This window comes from Oenanthe melanoleuca, chromosome 21 (genome assembly GCF_029582105.1).
Source record: "Oenanthe melanoleuca isolate GR-GAL-2019-014 chromosome 21, OMel1.0, whole genome shotgun sequence".
Taxonomy (NCBI): Eukaryota; Metazoa; Chordata; class Aves; order Passeriformes; family Muscicapidae; genus Oenanthe; species Oenanthe melanoleuca.
The window spans coordinates 6,180,788-6,196,527 of record NC_079354.1 but is presented as its reverse complement, the minus strand read 5'-3'; the positions used below and the strand labels follow the sequence as shown (position 1 = coordinate 6,196,527).

The following is a 15,740-nucleotide window of genomic DNA, read 5'->3' as shown; positions in this document are numbered from 1 at the left end:
CAAGGCACCATTCCCCACCAGCCCAGCCCATCCCCCGCGCCAGGGCTGGCTGTGACCACGCTGTCCCTGTGTCGCTGTCCCCAGACCAGTGCCCGGAGCCGTGCCGGTTCCACGCCGTGTGCCTGAACCGGCGCGGTGCCCCGCGCTGCTCCTGCGAGCGCGTGGTGTGTGACGGGGCGTTCCGGCCGCTGTGCGGGCAGGACGGGCGCAGCTACGGCAGCGAGTGCGAGCGGCGCCGCGCCGAGTGCCGGCAGCAGGCGCCCATCGGCGTCCGGCACAGCGGGCCCTGCGGTAAGAGACTGTCCTGCGGGGTGCAGGGGGCTCGGATTGTCCTGTGGGGTGGTGTCCTGTAGGGATGGGGGTCCTCGGATTGTCCTGTAGGGATGGGGGTCCTCGGATTGTCCTATAGGGATGGGGATCCTCAGATTGTCCTGTGGGGTGGTGTCCTGTAGGGATGGGGGTCTTCAGATTGTCCTATAGGGATGGGGGTCTTCAGATTGTCCTATAAGGATGGGGATCCTCAGATTGTCCTGTGGGGGTGGTGTCCTGTAGGGATGGGGATCTTCAGATTGTCTCATGGGGATGGTGTCCTATAGGGATGGGGGTCTTCAGATTGTCTCATGGGGATGGGGGTCCTCAAATTGTCCTGTAGGGATGGGGGTCTTCAGATTGTCCCATGGGGATGGGGGTCTTCAGATTGTCCTATAAGGATGGGGGTCCTCAAATTTTCCTGTGGGGGTGGTGTCCTGTAGGGATGGGGGTCTTCAGATTGTCTCATGGGGATGGTGTCCTGTAGGGATGGGGGTCTTCAGATTGTCCTATAGGGATGGGGATCCTCAAATTTTCCTGTGGGGGTGGTGTCCTGTAGGGATGGAGGTCCTCAGATTGTCCCATGGGGATGGGGGTCCTCGGATTGTCCTATAGGGATGGGGGTCCTCAGATTGTCTCGTGGGGATGGTGGTACCCGGATTGTCTCGTGGGGATGGTGTCCTATAGGGATGGGAATCTTCAGATTGTCCTGTGGGGATGGTGTCCTATAGGGATGGGGATCCTCAGATTGTCTCATGGGGATGGTGTCTTATGGGGATGGGGGTCCTTGGATTGTCCTGTGGGGATGGTGTCTTAAGGGAATGGGGGTACCCAGATTGTCCTATAGGGATGGGGGTCCTCAGATTGTCTCATGGGGATGGTGTCTTATGGGGATGGGGGTCTTCAGATTGTCCTGTGGTGATGGGAGTCCTCAGATTGTCCCATGGGGATGGTGTCCTGTGGGGATGATGGTCCCCAGTTTGTCCCATGGGGATGGTGTCTTACAGGGGTACTGGTCCCCAGTTTGTCCCATGGGGATGGTGTCTTATGGGGATGGGGATCCTCAGATTGTCTTGTGGGGATGGTGTCTTAAGGGAATGGGGGTACCCAGATTGTCCCATGGGGATGGTGTCTTCTTATGGGGATGGTGGTACCCAGATTGTCTCATGGGGATGGGGGTCCTCAGATTGTCCCATGGGGGTGGTGGCTCCCAGATTGTCTCACAGGGATGGTGGTCCCCAGATTGTCCTATAGGGATCAGGGGTCCCACAGGGATGGGTGTCCCCAAATTGTCCCATAGGGATGGTGTCCTATGGGATGGCAGTTCCCAGATTGCCCCATAAGGATGCTGTCATGTGGGGGTACTGGTCCCCAAATAGTCCCAGGGGGATGGTGTCCCATGGGGATGGTGGTCCCAGATTGTCCCATAGGGATGGTGGTCTTCAGATTGTCCCATGAGGATGCTGTCCTGTGGGATACTGGTCCCCAAATAGTCCCAGGGGGATGGTGTCCCATGGGGATGGTGGTCCCAGATTGTCCCTTAGAAATGGGGGTCCCACAGGGATGGTGGTCCCCAGATCATACCATGGGCATGGTGGTCCCAGATTGTCCCATGGTGATGCTGGTCCCCAAACCCTTCCACAGAGATTCTGGTCCCCCCCATCCCGTGGGGATCCCCAGCCCCACTCCCGGGCAGGCTGGTACCCCAGGGGCTCAGCCTGGTGTGCCCCAGCCTGGCACAGCCCTGGGTCCGTGGTTCTGTCCCTGGGTCCGTGGTTCTGTCCTGGGTTGTGTTTCTGTCCCTGGGTCCGTGGTTCTGTCCTGGGTCCGTGTTTCTGTCTCTGGGTTGTGTTTCTGTCCTGGGTCCGTGTTTCTGTCCTGGGTCTGTGTTTCTGTCCCTGGCACAGTCCTGGGTCCGTGTTTCTGTCCTGGGTCCGTGTTTCTGTCCTGGGTTGTGTTTCTGTCCTGGGTCTGTTTCGTTCCCTGTGTCCCTGGGTTCGTGTTTCTGTCCTGGGTCTGTGTTTCTGTCCTGGGTTGTGTTTCTGTCCCTGCAGCCAGCCCAGAGTGTGCACAGCCTGTTTCTCTCTCTGCTGTCTGACACTGGGGACTCTCCTCTGTGTTGGAACTCGGTGTCTGTGGCATCCTGCTGGTTTCTCTCACCCCATTCCCTGCACCCCTGCCATCCATCACTGCCACCCCCGGGTAGTGCCAGTCTCCAAAGCCTTCCCTGCCTGCCTGCTTCTCTCAGCTCTCACAGAACCCTCCCCTCCCCTCTGTGCTGTCTCTGGAGCTCTCACATGTCTTTGTCTCGTCTCTAGGAGAACTCCCCATGGACCTTTCCCAGCAGCATGGGATAGGATGGGGCTTTGGATCCTTAGGATGCTGGGAATGGCATTTTAGGATTCTCCCCCAGCAAGTGGAGGAGGGTAAAGCAGCCTCTGCTCTGGTTTGGATGAGTTACCAGCTGTTTGTTTTTCCCACCTCTGCAGCCATGTCCTGCTTTTAAGCTGATGTTTTATCAGGTATCAGCTGGGCTGAGCCTCCTGAAGGGCCCAGAATCCCACCTTGGGGATCAGAATCCCACCTTGGGGATGTGTTTTGTTGGCTTTGTGCTCCTGCTGGAACCTTTTGAGTCTGCCAGGCCCAGCTGCTGGAAAAAGAATTTGCCAGGATTCCAAAATCCCCCTGGGAATAATCCCAGCTGTTCTTTCTGAATCGTCCATTTGCCTGTGTTCCTGCTGGGACTTGATTCCCCAGCTTGTCCCTGTGGGAAAAGTGATCCCAGGGGGGTGGGGAAGGGGGGGATTTTGGCAGCCCTGGGCTCTCTCCAAACCCTCCTTGAGAGGCTGAAAATTCCCAAATTTCTGGGATGAGCAGGGAATTCAGGCTGAGCATCAGCCACGCCTGATTTCCACCCTGTGGAAAAAGTCCAGGAGCAGCAGGAGGTGGTCCTGGAGCAGCTGCCACTCCTCTCTCCATTTCCCTCTCCTTTATTTCTGCTCCCTCCCAGCTCCCCTCCCTCCAGACCAGCACAGGAGCTGCATCCTGCTGGGACAGGAGCAAAAAATGGGAGGAATGAATCAAAACCAGGGCTCTGCCTGCCAAAAGCTGGGGTTGCAGAGTCCCTGTGACAGCTCCAGGCAGCTCTGTAGATCATCCCCAGGAGGTGTAAGCAGATTTTTTTTATCCCTGTCAGCTCTGGAAAGGAAAAGGAGCTCTGAGCTCAGTGCTTTGGGAATGCAGAGGGTACAGGAGCAGGGAATGAATCTTAACCCCTCCCAAGCACCTGCCTGACCAGCCCTGAGCTCTCTGCTGCCTTTTCCAGGGAGGCAAAGCCAAACAAAACCAGCCAAGCCTTGTTTTGAATCCTTCTTGGTGCTGCAGCTGAGAAAGGAGGGGTGGGATGAGGCCAGGAGGGATGGAAGGAATGAAGGAATGAAGGAATGAAGGAATGAAGGAATGAAGGAAGGTGTCTGTAGCTGCATCTGTCTTTTCCTCCCTGTCTCTCTCTGCTCTCTCCTCTCTTTCTCCCTCTCTCTTTCTCTCTCTCTTTCCTCTTTTGTCTGTGTCTTGTGTTTTACAGTGTTTCCTGTGTGGAGGAAGGAGTTCTGTCCTGGCAGCACCTCCTGCTCCCTGCCCGGACATCTCTGCTGGGAGCTCGGCTCTGCCCCTCCTGGGCCCCTCCTCCCAGTGCTCCCACCTCTCTCTAGTTTGGCCTGGGAGCCCCCCAGGATGGAGAGGTTGCCCTGGGCTTTGTCCCACCCCAAACTCTGCCTGCTGGAGTGGGAGCTGCTGGGCTCTTGTCTGATGCTGGCTGTGCCTCCCAGGCAAAGGAGAGTGGGAGCAGAGGTGGGTGCTGGGAGCCCCCCACTCCTCAGCCAGCCCCTCCCTGGGGTGTGCTGCATCACTCTGGATTGATCCTGATGGATTTCCCCTCTCCTGCTCCCAACTAACCCCCCCCAGCTTTTCCTCATCCTCCTCTTCCTCCCCAGAGCTCCTGCCCACGGCTGCAGTGCTTGTCCCTGTGCTGTCCCAGCTCTGTGTCCTGCTTGTCCCAGGGGCCAGGAGCTCCCCAGGGATCCCCCAGCTCCCTCTTCCCTGCCAGTTTTTACCCCTGTGGAGCAATGACTGAGCTCTTCCCTGGGAATTTTTAATGGGTGTCCCAGGCATGGATTGCTGATGGGTTCAGTGCCCCTTCCCTATGGCCATCCCCAGCTGGGCTGGCAGGAAGCTCAGTATTCCCTGGATATTCCCAGAATCTGGGATTCCTGGGTCCCTGCCGTGGGTCAGGTGTTTGTTCAGAACCATGGAATGGTTTGGGTTGGGAGGATCTGAAATGATCACCTCCCACTATCCCAGGTTGCTCCAGTCCTGGTCTGGAGCACTTCCAGGCACAAGGATCAAACCCTGGAATCAGCCAGGGTGCAGAAGGAGAGTCTGGCTCTCCCTGTGCCTCAGTTTCCCTCCCTCCAGGATGGAGCAGGGCCAGGAATCAAAGCAGGCCTGGATTAAAGCCCAGCTCAGCAGCTCCTCGTTGCTCCCACCCACAGCAAAATTGGTGCCAAACTCCCCTCAGGATACCTGGAGGTGCCCAAGGCTCCATGTGAGATATTCCAGGCTGGGATTTGGGAATTTCATGTGCTGCATCTCCAGGATTTCCCTGCTGGAGAAGGACAGGGAGTGTCAGGGCCAGGTTCTCCATCAGGGCTGGCCCTTCCTTCCCTGTGATCTCATTCCCAGCTCTGTGCTCCCCTCCCTGCCAGGGCTGTGCTGTGGCTGCTCCTGCTCCATCTCCTCCAGGCTGCACTGTCCTTGTCCTGTGTCCTTTTGTCCTGTGTCCTTTTGTCCTTGTCCTGTGTCCTTTTCCTTTGTCCTGTGTCCTTTTCCTGTGTCATTGTCCCTGTCCTGTGTCCTCATCCCGTGTCCCTGTCACCATCCAGATGAACCCCTGGTGTCCTTCCCTGGTCCCAGCACCCTCCAAGGGGCACTGGGCAGTGCTGGCTCTGTCCCCAGCAGCACGGCCACTCCTTCCTCAGCTCCTGGGTGGTGGTGAGGGGGAAAATTCCTGCAGGGAATTCTTGGGATGAACCCCTGGGATGGCCCTGCCAGCAGGGAGTGGGACACGGCCTCTGCTTTGTCACCGCTGAGTGTCCCCCAGGGGAGGTGACACTGATGGGATTGTGGGTCCAGAGGGAATGCTGGGCTGGATTGTGCATCCAGAGGGAATGCTGGGCTGGGACACGTGGAAATCCATGGAAACCTATGGAAATCTATGGAAATCCATGGAAATCCATGGAAACCCATGGAAACCCATGGAAATCTATGGGAATCCATGGAAACCCATGGAAATCCATGGAAATCTATGGAAACCCATGGAAATCTATGAGAATCCATGGAAATCTATGGAAACCCATGGAAATCTATGGGAATCCATGGAAATCTATGGAAACCCATGGAAATCTATGGGAATCCATGGAAATCTATGGAAACCCATGGAAATCTATGGGAATCCATGGAAATCTATGGGAATCCATGGAAATCTATGGGAATCCATGGAAACCCATGGAAATCTATGGAAACCCATGGAAATCTGTGGAAATCCAATGAAACCCGTGGAAATCCATGGAAATCTATGGAAACCTATGGAATTTCAGGGATATTCCAGGGAAGGGAACTCTCCCTGTGGGAGCTTTGTGGAAGGTTCTGCCAATGCTGCTGTCACTGTTCCCATTTCTGGAATTGAGGACCCCGTGCCTGCTGCCCATCCCTGACCTGTGCCACGCATGGGGACCTTGCAGGCTGGCACGAAGGGGACAGGGCTTGGGGACAGCTCTGTGCCACCACACGGTGACACTGACACATCCTCAGTGCCACCACCGAGCCACCCATCTGTCCTGGTGTGAAGGACAAGTGTCTGCCAATAAAGGCAGAAGTTTCTCTTTGAAATGGAGATTGTGAACCCCCTCCCTCCAAATTATTATAATTTTGAAATTAAGGGGCTCTCAGGCAAATATATGGGAATAGGAATAACAGTTCTTTACTAGGAAAATTCAAATAGAAATGCAGTATTACACAGAACAATCCCAACCCCTGCCAGAGTCAGAATCCAAGCTGACACCCGTCAGTCAGTCAGGGTGTTGGCACAGTCCCATTCAATGGTGGCTGCATCCTCCTGCCGTGGCAGATGTGGTTCAGCTGGAGCAGTGCTCCTGGAGAAGGTGCAGTTTCCTCTGGAGCTCCAGGGATGATGTGCAAAGGTCTGGCTTTCCTCTGGAATCCAGTGGGAAGAAGGTTCCTTGGTGTCCCAAATCTCAGTTTTTATCTGGGTAGGAAAGGCTTGGCTGCTCCCCTGGCTGGAGCATCTCCCAGTGGGATGATGGAATTTTATCAGTCATGCCCTGGGACTCAGTGGCCATTAACAGGAGATATCTCCTGGAGGGAGGATGGGCTGTGGGAAGATAAAGATGATTGCCCAGCTGGTTTAGAGATGGCCCATGAGCAGATAATGTGTGCCAGGAGATCAGGGTCACTGCCCCACCCGGCTGCAGCAGGTGGGGACAGAATTCACATTTCTGGCCACATCAACCCAAGCCACCATCGCTGTCCCCTGACAGACCTGGGCACGCCCAGCCCCTGCCGCAGCGTGCAGTGCGCCTTCGGGGCCACGTGCGTGGTGAAGAACCAGGAGCCGGTGTGCGAGTGCCAGCAGCAGTGCCAGGGCCGCTACGACCCCGTCTGCGGCACCGACCAGCGCACCTACGGCAACGCCTGCGAGCTGCGCGCCATGGCCTGCGCCCTGCAGAGGGACATCGGCCTCAGCCACAGGGGGCCCTGCGGTGAGACACCTCTGGGGTCCTTTTTGGGGTTGTTTCGGGGTTTTCTGTTGTTTTTGGTGTTGTTTTTGGTGTTGTTTTGTTGCTGTTTTGTTGTTGTTGTGGTGTTGTTGTTGTTGTTCATGGCCTGCGCACTGCAGAGGGACATCGGCCTCAGCCACAGGGGGCCCTGCGGTGAGACACCTCTGGGGGTCCTTTCTGGGCTTGTTTCGGGATTTTCTGTTGGTTTTGGTGTTGTTTTGTTGCTGTTTTGTTGTTGTTTTGTTGTTGTTGTTGTTCATGGCCTACGCACTGCAGAGGGACATTGGCCTCAGCCTCAGGGGGCCCTGCAGTGAGACAACAGCTGGGGGTCTTGTTTTGGGGTTGTTTCGGGGTTTTCTGTTGTTTTTGGTGTTGTTTTTGGTGTTGTTTTTGGTGTTGTTTTTGGTGTTGTTTTGTTGCTGTTTTGTCCTTGTGGTGTTGTTGTTGTTGTTGTTGTTCATGGCCTGTGCGCTGCAGAGGGACATCGGCCTCAGCCACAGGGGCCCTGCGGTGAGACAACAGACGGGATTGTTGGTTTTGGTGTTGTTTTGTTGTTGTTCTGTCGTTGTGTTGTTGTTGTTGTTGTTGTTGTTGTTCATGGCCTGTGCGCTGCAGAGGGACATCAGCCTCAGCCACAGGGGCCCTGTGGTGAGACGCCTCTGGGGGTCTTGGTTTGGGATTGTTTTGGGTTGTGTTGTTGTTTTCTTGTGTTGTTGTTTTGTTGTGTTGTTGCTTTGTTGTTGGCCTGTGACCTCAAGATGGACATGAGGGTGAAGGACAAGGGTCCCTGTGGTGAGAGACCGGCTGGGGAACTCGTTTTGTCATTTTGTTATTTTGTTATTATTTTGTTGTTTTGTTTTGTTGTTGTTTGTGTTGTTTTGTTGTTGGTTTTGGTGTTGTTTTGTTGGTTTTTGTCGTTCTGTTGTTGCTGTTCATGGCCTGCGCGCTGCAGAGGGACATCGGCCTCAGCCAGAGGGGCCCTGTGGTGAGAGAACAGACAGGATTGTTGATTTGGGGCTTTTTTTGTTGTTTTTGGTGTTGTTTTGGTGTTGTTTTGTCGTTCTGTTGTTGTTGTTCATGGCCTGCGCGCTGCAGAGGGACATTGGCCTCAGCCTCAGGGGCCCTGCGGTGAGACAACAGCTGGGGGTCTTGTTTTGGGGTTGTTTTGGGGTTTTTTGTTGGTTTTGGTGTTGTTTGTGGTGTTGTTTTGTCACTGTTTTGTTGTTGTGTTGTTGTTGTTGTTGTTGTTCATGGCCTGCGCACTGCAGAGGGACATCGGCCTCAGCCACAGGGGGCCCTGCGGTGAGACACCTCTGGGGGTCCTTTCTGGGGTTGCTTCAGGGTTTTTGGTGTTGTTTTGGTGTTGTTTTGTCCTTGTGTTGTTGTTGTTGTTGTTCATGGCCTGCACACTGCAGAGGGACATCAGCCTCAGCCACAGGGGCCCTGCGGTGAGACACCTCTGGGGGTCCTTTCTGGGCTTGTTTCGGGATTTTCTGTTGGTTTTGGTGTTGTTTTGTTGCTGTTTTGTTGTTGTTTTGTTGTTGTTGTTGTTCATGGCCTACGCACTGCAGAGGGACATTGGCCTCAGCCTCAGGGGGCCCTGCAGTGAGACAACAGCTGGGGGTCTTGTTTTGGGGTTGTTTCGGGGTTTTCTGTTGTTTTTGGTGTTGTTTTTGGTGTTGTTTTTGGTGTTGTTTTGTTGCTGTTTTGTCCTTGTGGTGTTGTTGTTGTTGTTGTTGTTCATGGCCTGTGCGCTGCAGAGGGACATCGGCCTCAGCCACAGGGGCCCTGCGGTGAGACAACAGACGGGATTGTTGGTTTTGGTGTTGTTTTGTTGTTGTTCTGTCGTTGTGTTGTTGTTGTTGTTGTTGTTGTTGTTCATGGCCTGTGCGCTGCAGAGGGACATCAGCCTCAGCCACAGGGGTCCTGTGGTGAGACAACAGACGGGATTGTTGGTTTTGGTGTTGTTTTGTCGTTCTGTTGTTGTTGTTTATGGCCTGTGCGCTGCAGAGGGACATTGGCCTCAGCCACAAGGGCCCTGAAGTGAGAGAACAGCTGGGGGTCCTTTTTGGAGTTGTTTTGGGGTTTTTTGTTGGTTTTGGTGTTGTTTGTGGTGTTGTTTTGTCACTGTTTTGTTGTTGTGTTGTTGTTGTTGTTGTTCATGGCCTGCGCGCTGCAGAGGGACATCAGCCTCAGCCTCAGGGGCCCTGCGGTGAGACAACAGCTGGGATTGTTGTTTTGGGGATTTTTTTGTTGTTGTTTTTGGTGTTCTTTTGTTGTTGTTTGCCTGTAACCTCAAAAGAGACACCAGGATGAAGGACAAGCGGCCTTGTGGTGAGACATCCCTGTGGGGATGTTTTCTTGTTTTGTCGTTTTTGTCGTTTTGTCGTTGTTGTTTTGGGTGTTGCTTTGTTGTTATTGGCTTGTGACCTCAAGATGGACACGAGGGTGAAAGACAAGGGCCCTGTGGTCAGAGACAGGCTGGGGACGTTGTGTTGTTGTTTTGTTCATGGCCTGTGTCCTCAAAAGGGACTCGAGTGAAGAACAAGGGTCCCTGTGCTGAGATTGGGATTGGAGGTTGTTGTTTTGTTCTTGTTGTTGTTTTGTGTCACGGACAAAAAACCTCCAGACTGGGATAAAAACCTCCAAACCAGGATAAAAACCTCCAAACCAGAATAAAAACCTCCAAACCGGAATAATAACCTCCAGATTGGGATAAAAACCTCAAAATTGAGATAAAAACGTCCAAATCAGAATAAAAACATCCAGATTGGGATAAAAACCTCAAAATTGAGATAAAAACGTCCAAATCAGAATAAAAACATCCAGATTGGGATAAAAACCTCAAAATTGAGATAAAAACGTCCAAATCAGAATAAAAACATCCAGATTGGGATAAAAACCTCCAAACCAGGATAAAAACCTCCAGATTGGAATAAAATCCTCCAAACCAGGATAAAAACCTCCAGATTGGGATAAAAACCTCCAGATTGGGATAAAAACCTCCAAACCAGAACAAAACCCTCCAAACCAGAACAAAAACCTCCAAACCAGAACAAAAACCTTAAAACCAGAATAAAATCCTCCAGGCCAACAGCAGGAGCCCGAGCAGGGGGTTGGTGCCTCTTCCTCCCCCATGCCAGGGCAGCAGCTGCTGTGTGAAAAAGAAAAAAGCAGGAAAAGCACCTTGGAGCCAAATTCCTGGCAGGAGAGGAGGAATCAGTGAATCCCCAGGAGCCAGGGGATGTGCTGGCTGCTTGGAGAGCGATTTTTATATAAAAAGCCAAGATTTTCTGTGCCCCCAGCCTGGCTGGGAGAGTGTCAGGTGTGGTGTCAGCACCTGCATCCAGCAAAACAACCGAGCTGGAGGTGAAATCTCCCCTCCCACCTCATCTCCCTGGGGGAATCTGCTGCCTCTCTCCCCCTGGATTTATGTGAGTGGCTGATTTATTGCTGCTGATCGTGCTCCCTGCCACCTCTTCAGCATGAACAGGCACAGTGACAGTGACATTTCAGCTCTTTTCTGCTGGCCCTGGTGGCTTTTAGGAGGAGTTTTTGCCTTTTTCCCTCCCAGCCTCTCCCTGATCCTGCATCCCTTCCTCCCTGCTGGGGGAGGAGAGTGCAGCAGCTTTGATTTCTGCATTGCTGGGGTTCAGAGCTGCATTAGGAGATTTAGATGGGATTTTAGGAAGGTGGAAGGGGAATTTTAGCTGGGAGGCTGGAGAGGTTGCCCAGACAATCTGGAAGTGCCTGGTTTGGAAGGTGTCCCTTAAAGCTGAGCTTAAACCCCAACCTGGACAATTCCATCAAAGCTGAGCTTAAACCCCAACCTGAACAACTCCACCATTCTCTAACAATCCAGCATTTCCTTCTGTGCCACTTTAACCCTGATTTTGCCCTTTCTCTGCCCAGACCGCTGCGGGCAGTGCCAGTTTGGTGCCATCTGTGAGGCAGAGATTGGATGCTTAAAGCTGAGCTTAAACCCCAGCCTAGACAACTCCACCAATCTGCAACCATTCATCACCTCCTTTTGTGCCACTTTAACCCTGATTTTTGCCCTTTCTCTACACAAACCACTGTGGGAAGTGCCAGTTTGGTGCCATCCGTGAGGCAGAGACGGGTGTGCTTAAAGCTGAGCTTAAACCCCAACCTAGACAGCTCCACCATTTTTCAGTGATCCAGCATTTCCTTCTGTGCCACTTTAACCCTGATTTTGTCCTTTTCTCCGCCCAGACCGCTGCGGGCAGTGCCAGTTCGGTGCCATCTGTGAGGCAGAGATCGGGTGCTTAAAGCTGAGCTTAAACCCCAACCTGGACAATTGCACCATCCTCCAACAATCCAGCATTTCCTTCTGTGCCACTTTAACCCTGATTTTGCCCTTTCTCTGCCCAGACCGCTGCGGGCAGTGCCAGTTCGGTGCCATCTGTGAGGCAGAGATTGGATGCTTAAAGCTGAGCTTAAACCCCAGCCTAGACAACTCCACCATTCTGCAGTGATCCATCACCTCTTTCTGTGCCACTTTAACCCTGATTTTTGCCCTTTCTCTACACAAACCACTGTGGGAAGTGCCAGTTTGGTGCCATCTGTGAGGCAGAGACGGGTGTGCTTAAAGCTGAGCTTAAACCCCAACCTAGACAGCTCCACCATTTTTCAGTGATCCAGCATTTCCTTCTGTGCCACTTTAACTCTGATTTTTCCCTTTCTGTGCCCAGACCGCTGCGGGCAGTGCCAGTTTGGTGCCATCTGTGAGGCAGAGATTGGATGCTTAAAGCTGAGCTTAAACCCCAACCTGGACAATTGCACCATTCTCTAACAATCCAGCATTTCCTTCTGTGCCCTTTAACCCTGATTTTCCCTTTTCCCCCCAGACCGCTGCGGGCAGTGCCGGTTCGGTGCCATCTGCGAGGCGGAGTCGGGGCGCTGCGTGTGCCCCAGCGAGTGCGTGCCCTCGGCCCGGCCGGTGTGCGGCTCCGACGGCCGCACCTACGGCAGCGAGTGCGAGCTGCACGTGCGCGCCTGCACCCAGCAGAGGGACATCCTGGTGGCCTCGCAGGGCCCCTGCAGTGAGTGCACAGCCCCGTGTCACCTGTGTCACCTGTGTCACCTGTGCCCCCTGTGCCACAGCCCCCCTGTGTCACCTGTGTCACCTGTGCCTCCAGTGTCCCCTGTGTCCCCTGTGTCCCCTGTGTCACCTGTGTCACCTGTGCCACAGCCCCCCTGTGTCATCTGTGTCACCTGTGTCACCTCTGCCACCTCTGTCACCTGTGCCACAGCCCCCCCGTGTCACCTGTGCCACCTGTGTTACAGCTCCCCCGTGTCACCTGTGTCACCTGTGTCACCTGTGTCACCTGTGCCCCCTGTGCCCCCTGTGTCACCTGTGTCAGCTGTGTCCCCTGTGTCACCTGTGTCACCCGTGCCCCCTGTGTCACCTGTGCCACAGCCCCCCCGTGTCACCTCTGTCACCCGTGCCCCCTCTGTCCCCTGTGCCCCCTGTGTCACCTGTGTCACCCGTGTCCCCTGTGTCCCCTGTGTCCCCTGTGTCACCTGTGTCACCTCTGTCCCCAGTGTCCCCTGTGCCCCCTGTGCCCCCTGTGTCACCCACAGGGACAGGGTGCCCGCCCCCCTCCGTTTAATCCCCTGGGTTTGGGTGCTTGCCTGGGCGATTTTCAGTATTTTATTTGGAATTATTCAGTATTTTGAGGCTCTCCGGGAGGTTTGGGTGCTCACAAACCCTTGCCTGACTGATTTCCTTTTTATGTTTGGAATAATTTGGTATTTTGAGGTTCTCCTGACGGTTTAAGTGCTCACAAACCTTTGCCTGAGTGATTTCATTTCTCCCTTTTACATTTGGAATAATTTGGGATTTTCAGGTTCTCCTGGAGGTTTAAGTGCTCACAAACCATTGCCTGAGTGATTTTCCCTTTTGTATTTGGAATTATTTGGGATTTTGAGGCTGCACTGGAGGTTTGGGTGCTCACAAACCCTTTCCTGAATGATTTCTCCTTTTCCATTTGGAATAATTTCATATTTTGAGGCTCTCCCAGCAGCTTTTTTGCTCCAGCTGGTTTGGGCACTCACTCACCATTGCCTGAGTGATTTTCCCTTTTACCCTTGGAATAATTTAGTATTTTGAGGCATCTTTTTAATCCCATGGGTTTGGGCACTCACACACCCCTGCCTGAGTGATCTCCCCTTTTACATTTGGAATAATTTGGGATTTTGAGACAGTTTTTAATCCCATTGATTTGGACACTCACCTTACCTGAGCAATCTCCCCTTTTCCATTTGGAATATTTTGGGGTTTTGGGGCTATCCCAGCACCATTTCAGCCCCAGCTTTGTTTTCCCCCTCCCTGGACGTGCTCCCTCTGTTATTTGTCTGAACTGAGCACAAAAATTGGATTAATGTCCATGGGGCTGAGTCAGGAATTAGGATAAAAATGTGTTAACAGGCAGCAGGAGAAGCAGAGCACGGTTCTGTTTGATCCCCTCCCTCCCCTGGGGTCAGTTCCTCTTTGTTCCTGCCTTTCCTCCCCACTCCCAGCCCTCTGAGCTGTCTGGGCTAATTTCTTAATGAATTAAAAGCCCTGCTTGGCTCCTTGGTTAGGACAAAAGCTCTGCTGATGGTTTGAGCCTCATAAAAACCAGCCCAGCTGGGGCTGGGAGTGCTGGGGTGAAATCCTCTGGGAATTTGGGGGGGAGGATGTTTTGTGTTATGGATAAAAAACATCCAGGGCAGGATAAAAACCTCCAGATAAAAACCTCCAGGCCAGAATAAAAATCTCCAGATTGGGATAAAAATCTCCAGGTTGGGATAAAAACCCCCAGGGCCGGATAAAAATCTCCAAACCAGAATAAAAACCTCCAGATTGGGATAAAATTCTCCAAACCAGAATAAAAAACTCCAGGCCAGAATAAAAATCTCCAAACCAGAATAAAAATCTCCAGATTGGGATAAAAACCTCCAGACCTGGATAAAATCTTCCAGACCAGGATAAAAACCTCCAGGTTGGGATAAAAACCTCCAAGGCAGGATAAAAACCTCCAAACCAGAATAAAAACCTCCAAACCAGCTGCCAGGGTAAGGGTGGCAGCTGACTCCTAGAATAAATTATTAAAAGGGATTTTTTTTTTCTTCCAGAAAGAGCAGATGGGAATCCAAAGTGCTCGGGGTGGGCACCCAAATTTTGGGGTTAAATAAGAAATAACGTGCCAATATGTCCTGGTGTAAAGGACAGGTCTCTGCCAGTAAAGGCAGGAGCTTCTCTTTGAAATGGAGAATGTAAACCCCCTCCCTCCAAATTATTATAATTTTGAAATTAAGGGGCTCTCAGGCAAAGATCTGGGAATTAGGAATAACAGTTCTTTATTAGGAAAATTAAAATAGAAATGCAGCATTACACAGAACAATCCCAGCCCTGCCAGAGTCAGAATCCAAGCTGACACCCGTCAGTCAGTCAGGGTGTTGGCACAGTCCCATTCAATGGTGGCTGCATCCTCCTGCAGGGGCAGATGTGGTTCAGCTGGAGCAGTGCTCCTGGAGAAGGTGCAGTTTCCTCTGAAGCTCCAGGGATGATGTGGAAAGGTCTGGCTTTCCTCTGGAATCCAGTGGAAAGAAGGTTCCTTGGTGTCCAAAATCTCAGTTTTTATCTGGGTAGGAAAGGCTTGGCTGCTCCCCTGGCTGGAGCATCTCCCATGGGATGATGGAATTTTATCAGTCATGCCCTGGGACTCACTGGCCATGAACAGGAGATATCTCCTGGAGGGAGGATGGGCTGTGGGAAGATAAAGATGATTGCCCAGCTGGTTTAGAGATGGCCCATGAGCAGATAATGTGTGCCAGGAGATCAGGGGCACTGCCCCAGCTGGTTTTTAACAAATGACCCATTAACAGGAGATATCCCCAAAGATAAAAATCACTGCCCCAGCTCATTTTAACACACAGCCCATGAACAGGAGATATCTCCTGGAGGGAGGATGGGCTGTGGGAAGATAAAGATGATTGCCCAGCTGGTTTAAAGGTGGCCCATGAGCAGATAATATGTGCCAGGAGATGGGACAGAATTCACATTTCTGGCCACATCCTGTACTACAACCCAAGCCACAATACCCCAACAACAGCGTGACAATAACGCGACAATAACGTGCCAATAACGCGACAATGCCACCCCAGCTGCGTGCCACGCCCGCGGCGGTGGCTGACTGTCCCTCCCGTGTCGCTGCCTGTCCCCAGAGTCCTGCGGTGGCTCCGTGTGCTCCTTTGGCAGCCGCTGCGTGGGCGGGCAGTGCCTGTGCCCGCGCTGCGAGCGCCAGCCCCCGGCCCCCGTCTGCGGCTCCGACGGCGTCACCTACGGCAGCCCCTGCCAGCTGCAGGTGGCCTCGTGCCAGCAGCAGAAGAGCATCGAGGTGGCCAGGATGGGGCCCTGCGAGGACGGTGGGTTGGGGCCGGCGCTGGGCCGGGAGGGGAGCAGTGGGAGGTTCCTTTGTCGTGGTTAAATATCGGCAGCGAACAGGAAATTCTCGCCCCGCCCCGAATTCCAGCCCCAAATCGTAGCTCTGCCCCAAATTCCAACCCAAA

General features: G+C 53.1%; 1 protein-coding gene across 1 annotated transcript in view; it reads left to right on the top strand.

The window, feature by feature from the left end:
• AGRN (agrin) overlaps positions 1-15,740 on the top strand; it is a 77,116-nt gene that overhangs the window by 14,725 nt on the left and 46,651 nt on the right. The window contains exons 6-9 of the mRNA XM_056508452.1: positions 85-291; positions 6,924-7,145; positions 12,032-12,226; positions 15,396-15,596. Coding sequence (XP_056364427.1) covers positions 85-291; positions 6,924-7,145; positions 12,032-12,226; positions 15,396-15,596 — 825 coding nt within the window. The remainder of the gene's footprint in view (positions 1-84; positions 292-6,923; positions 7,146-12,031; positions 12,227-15,395; positions 15,597-15,740) is intronic.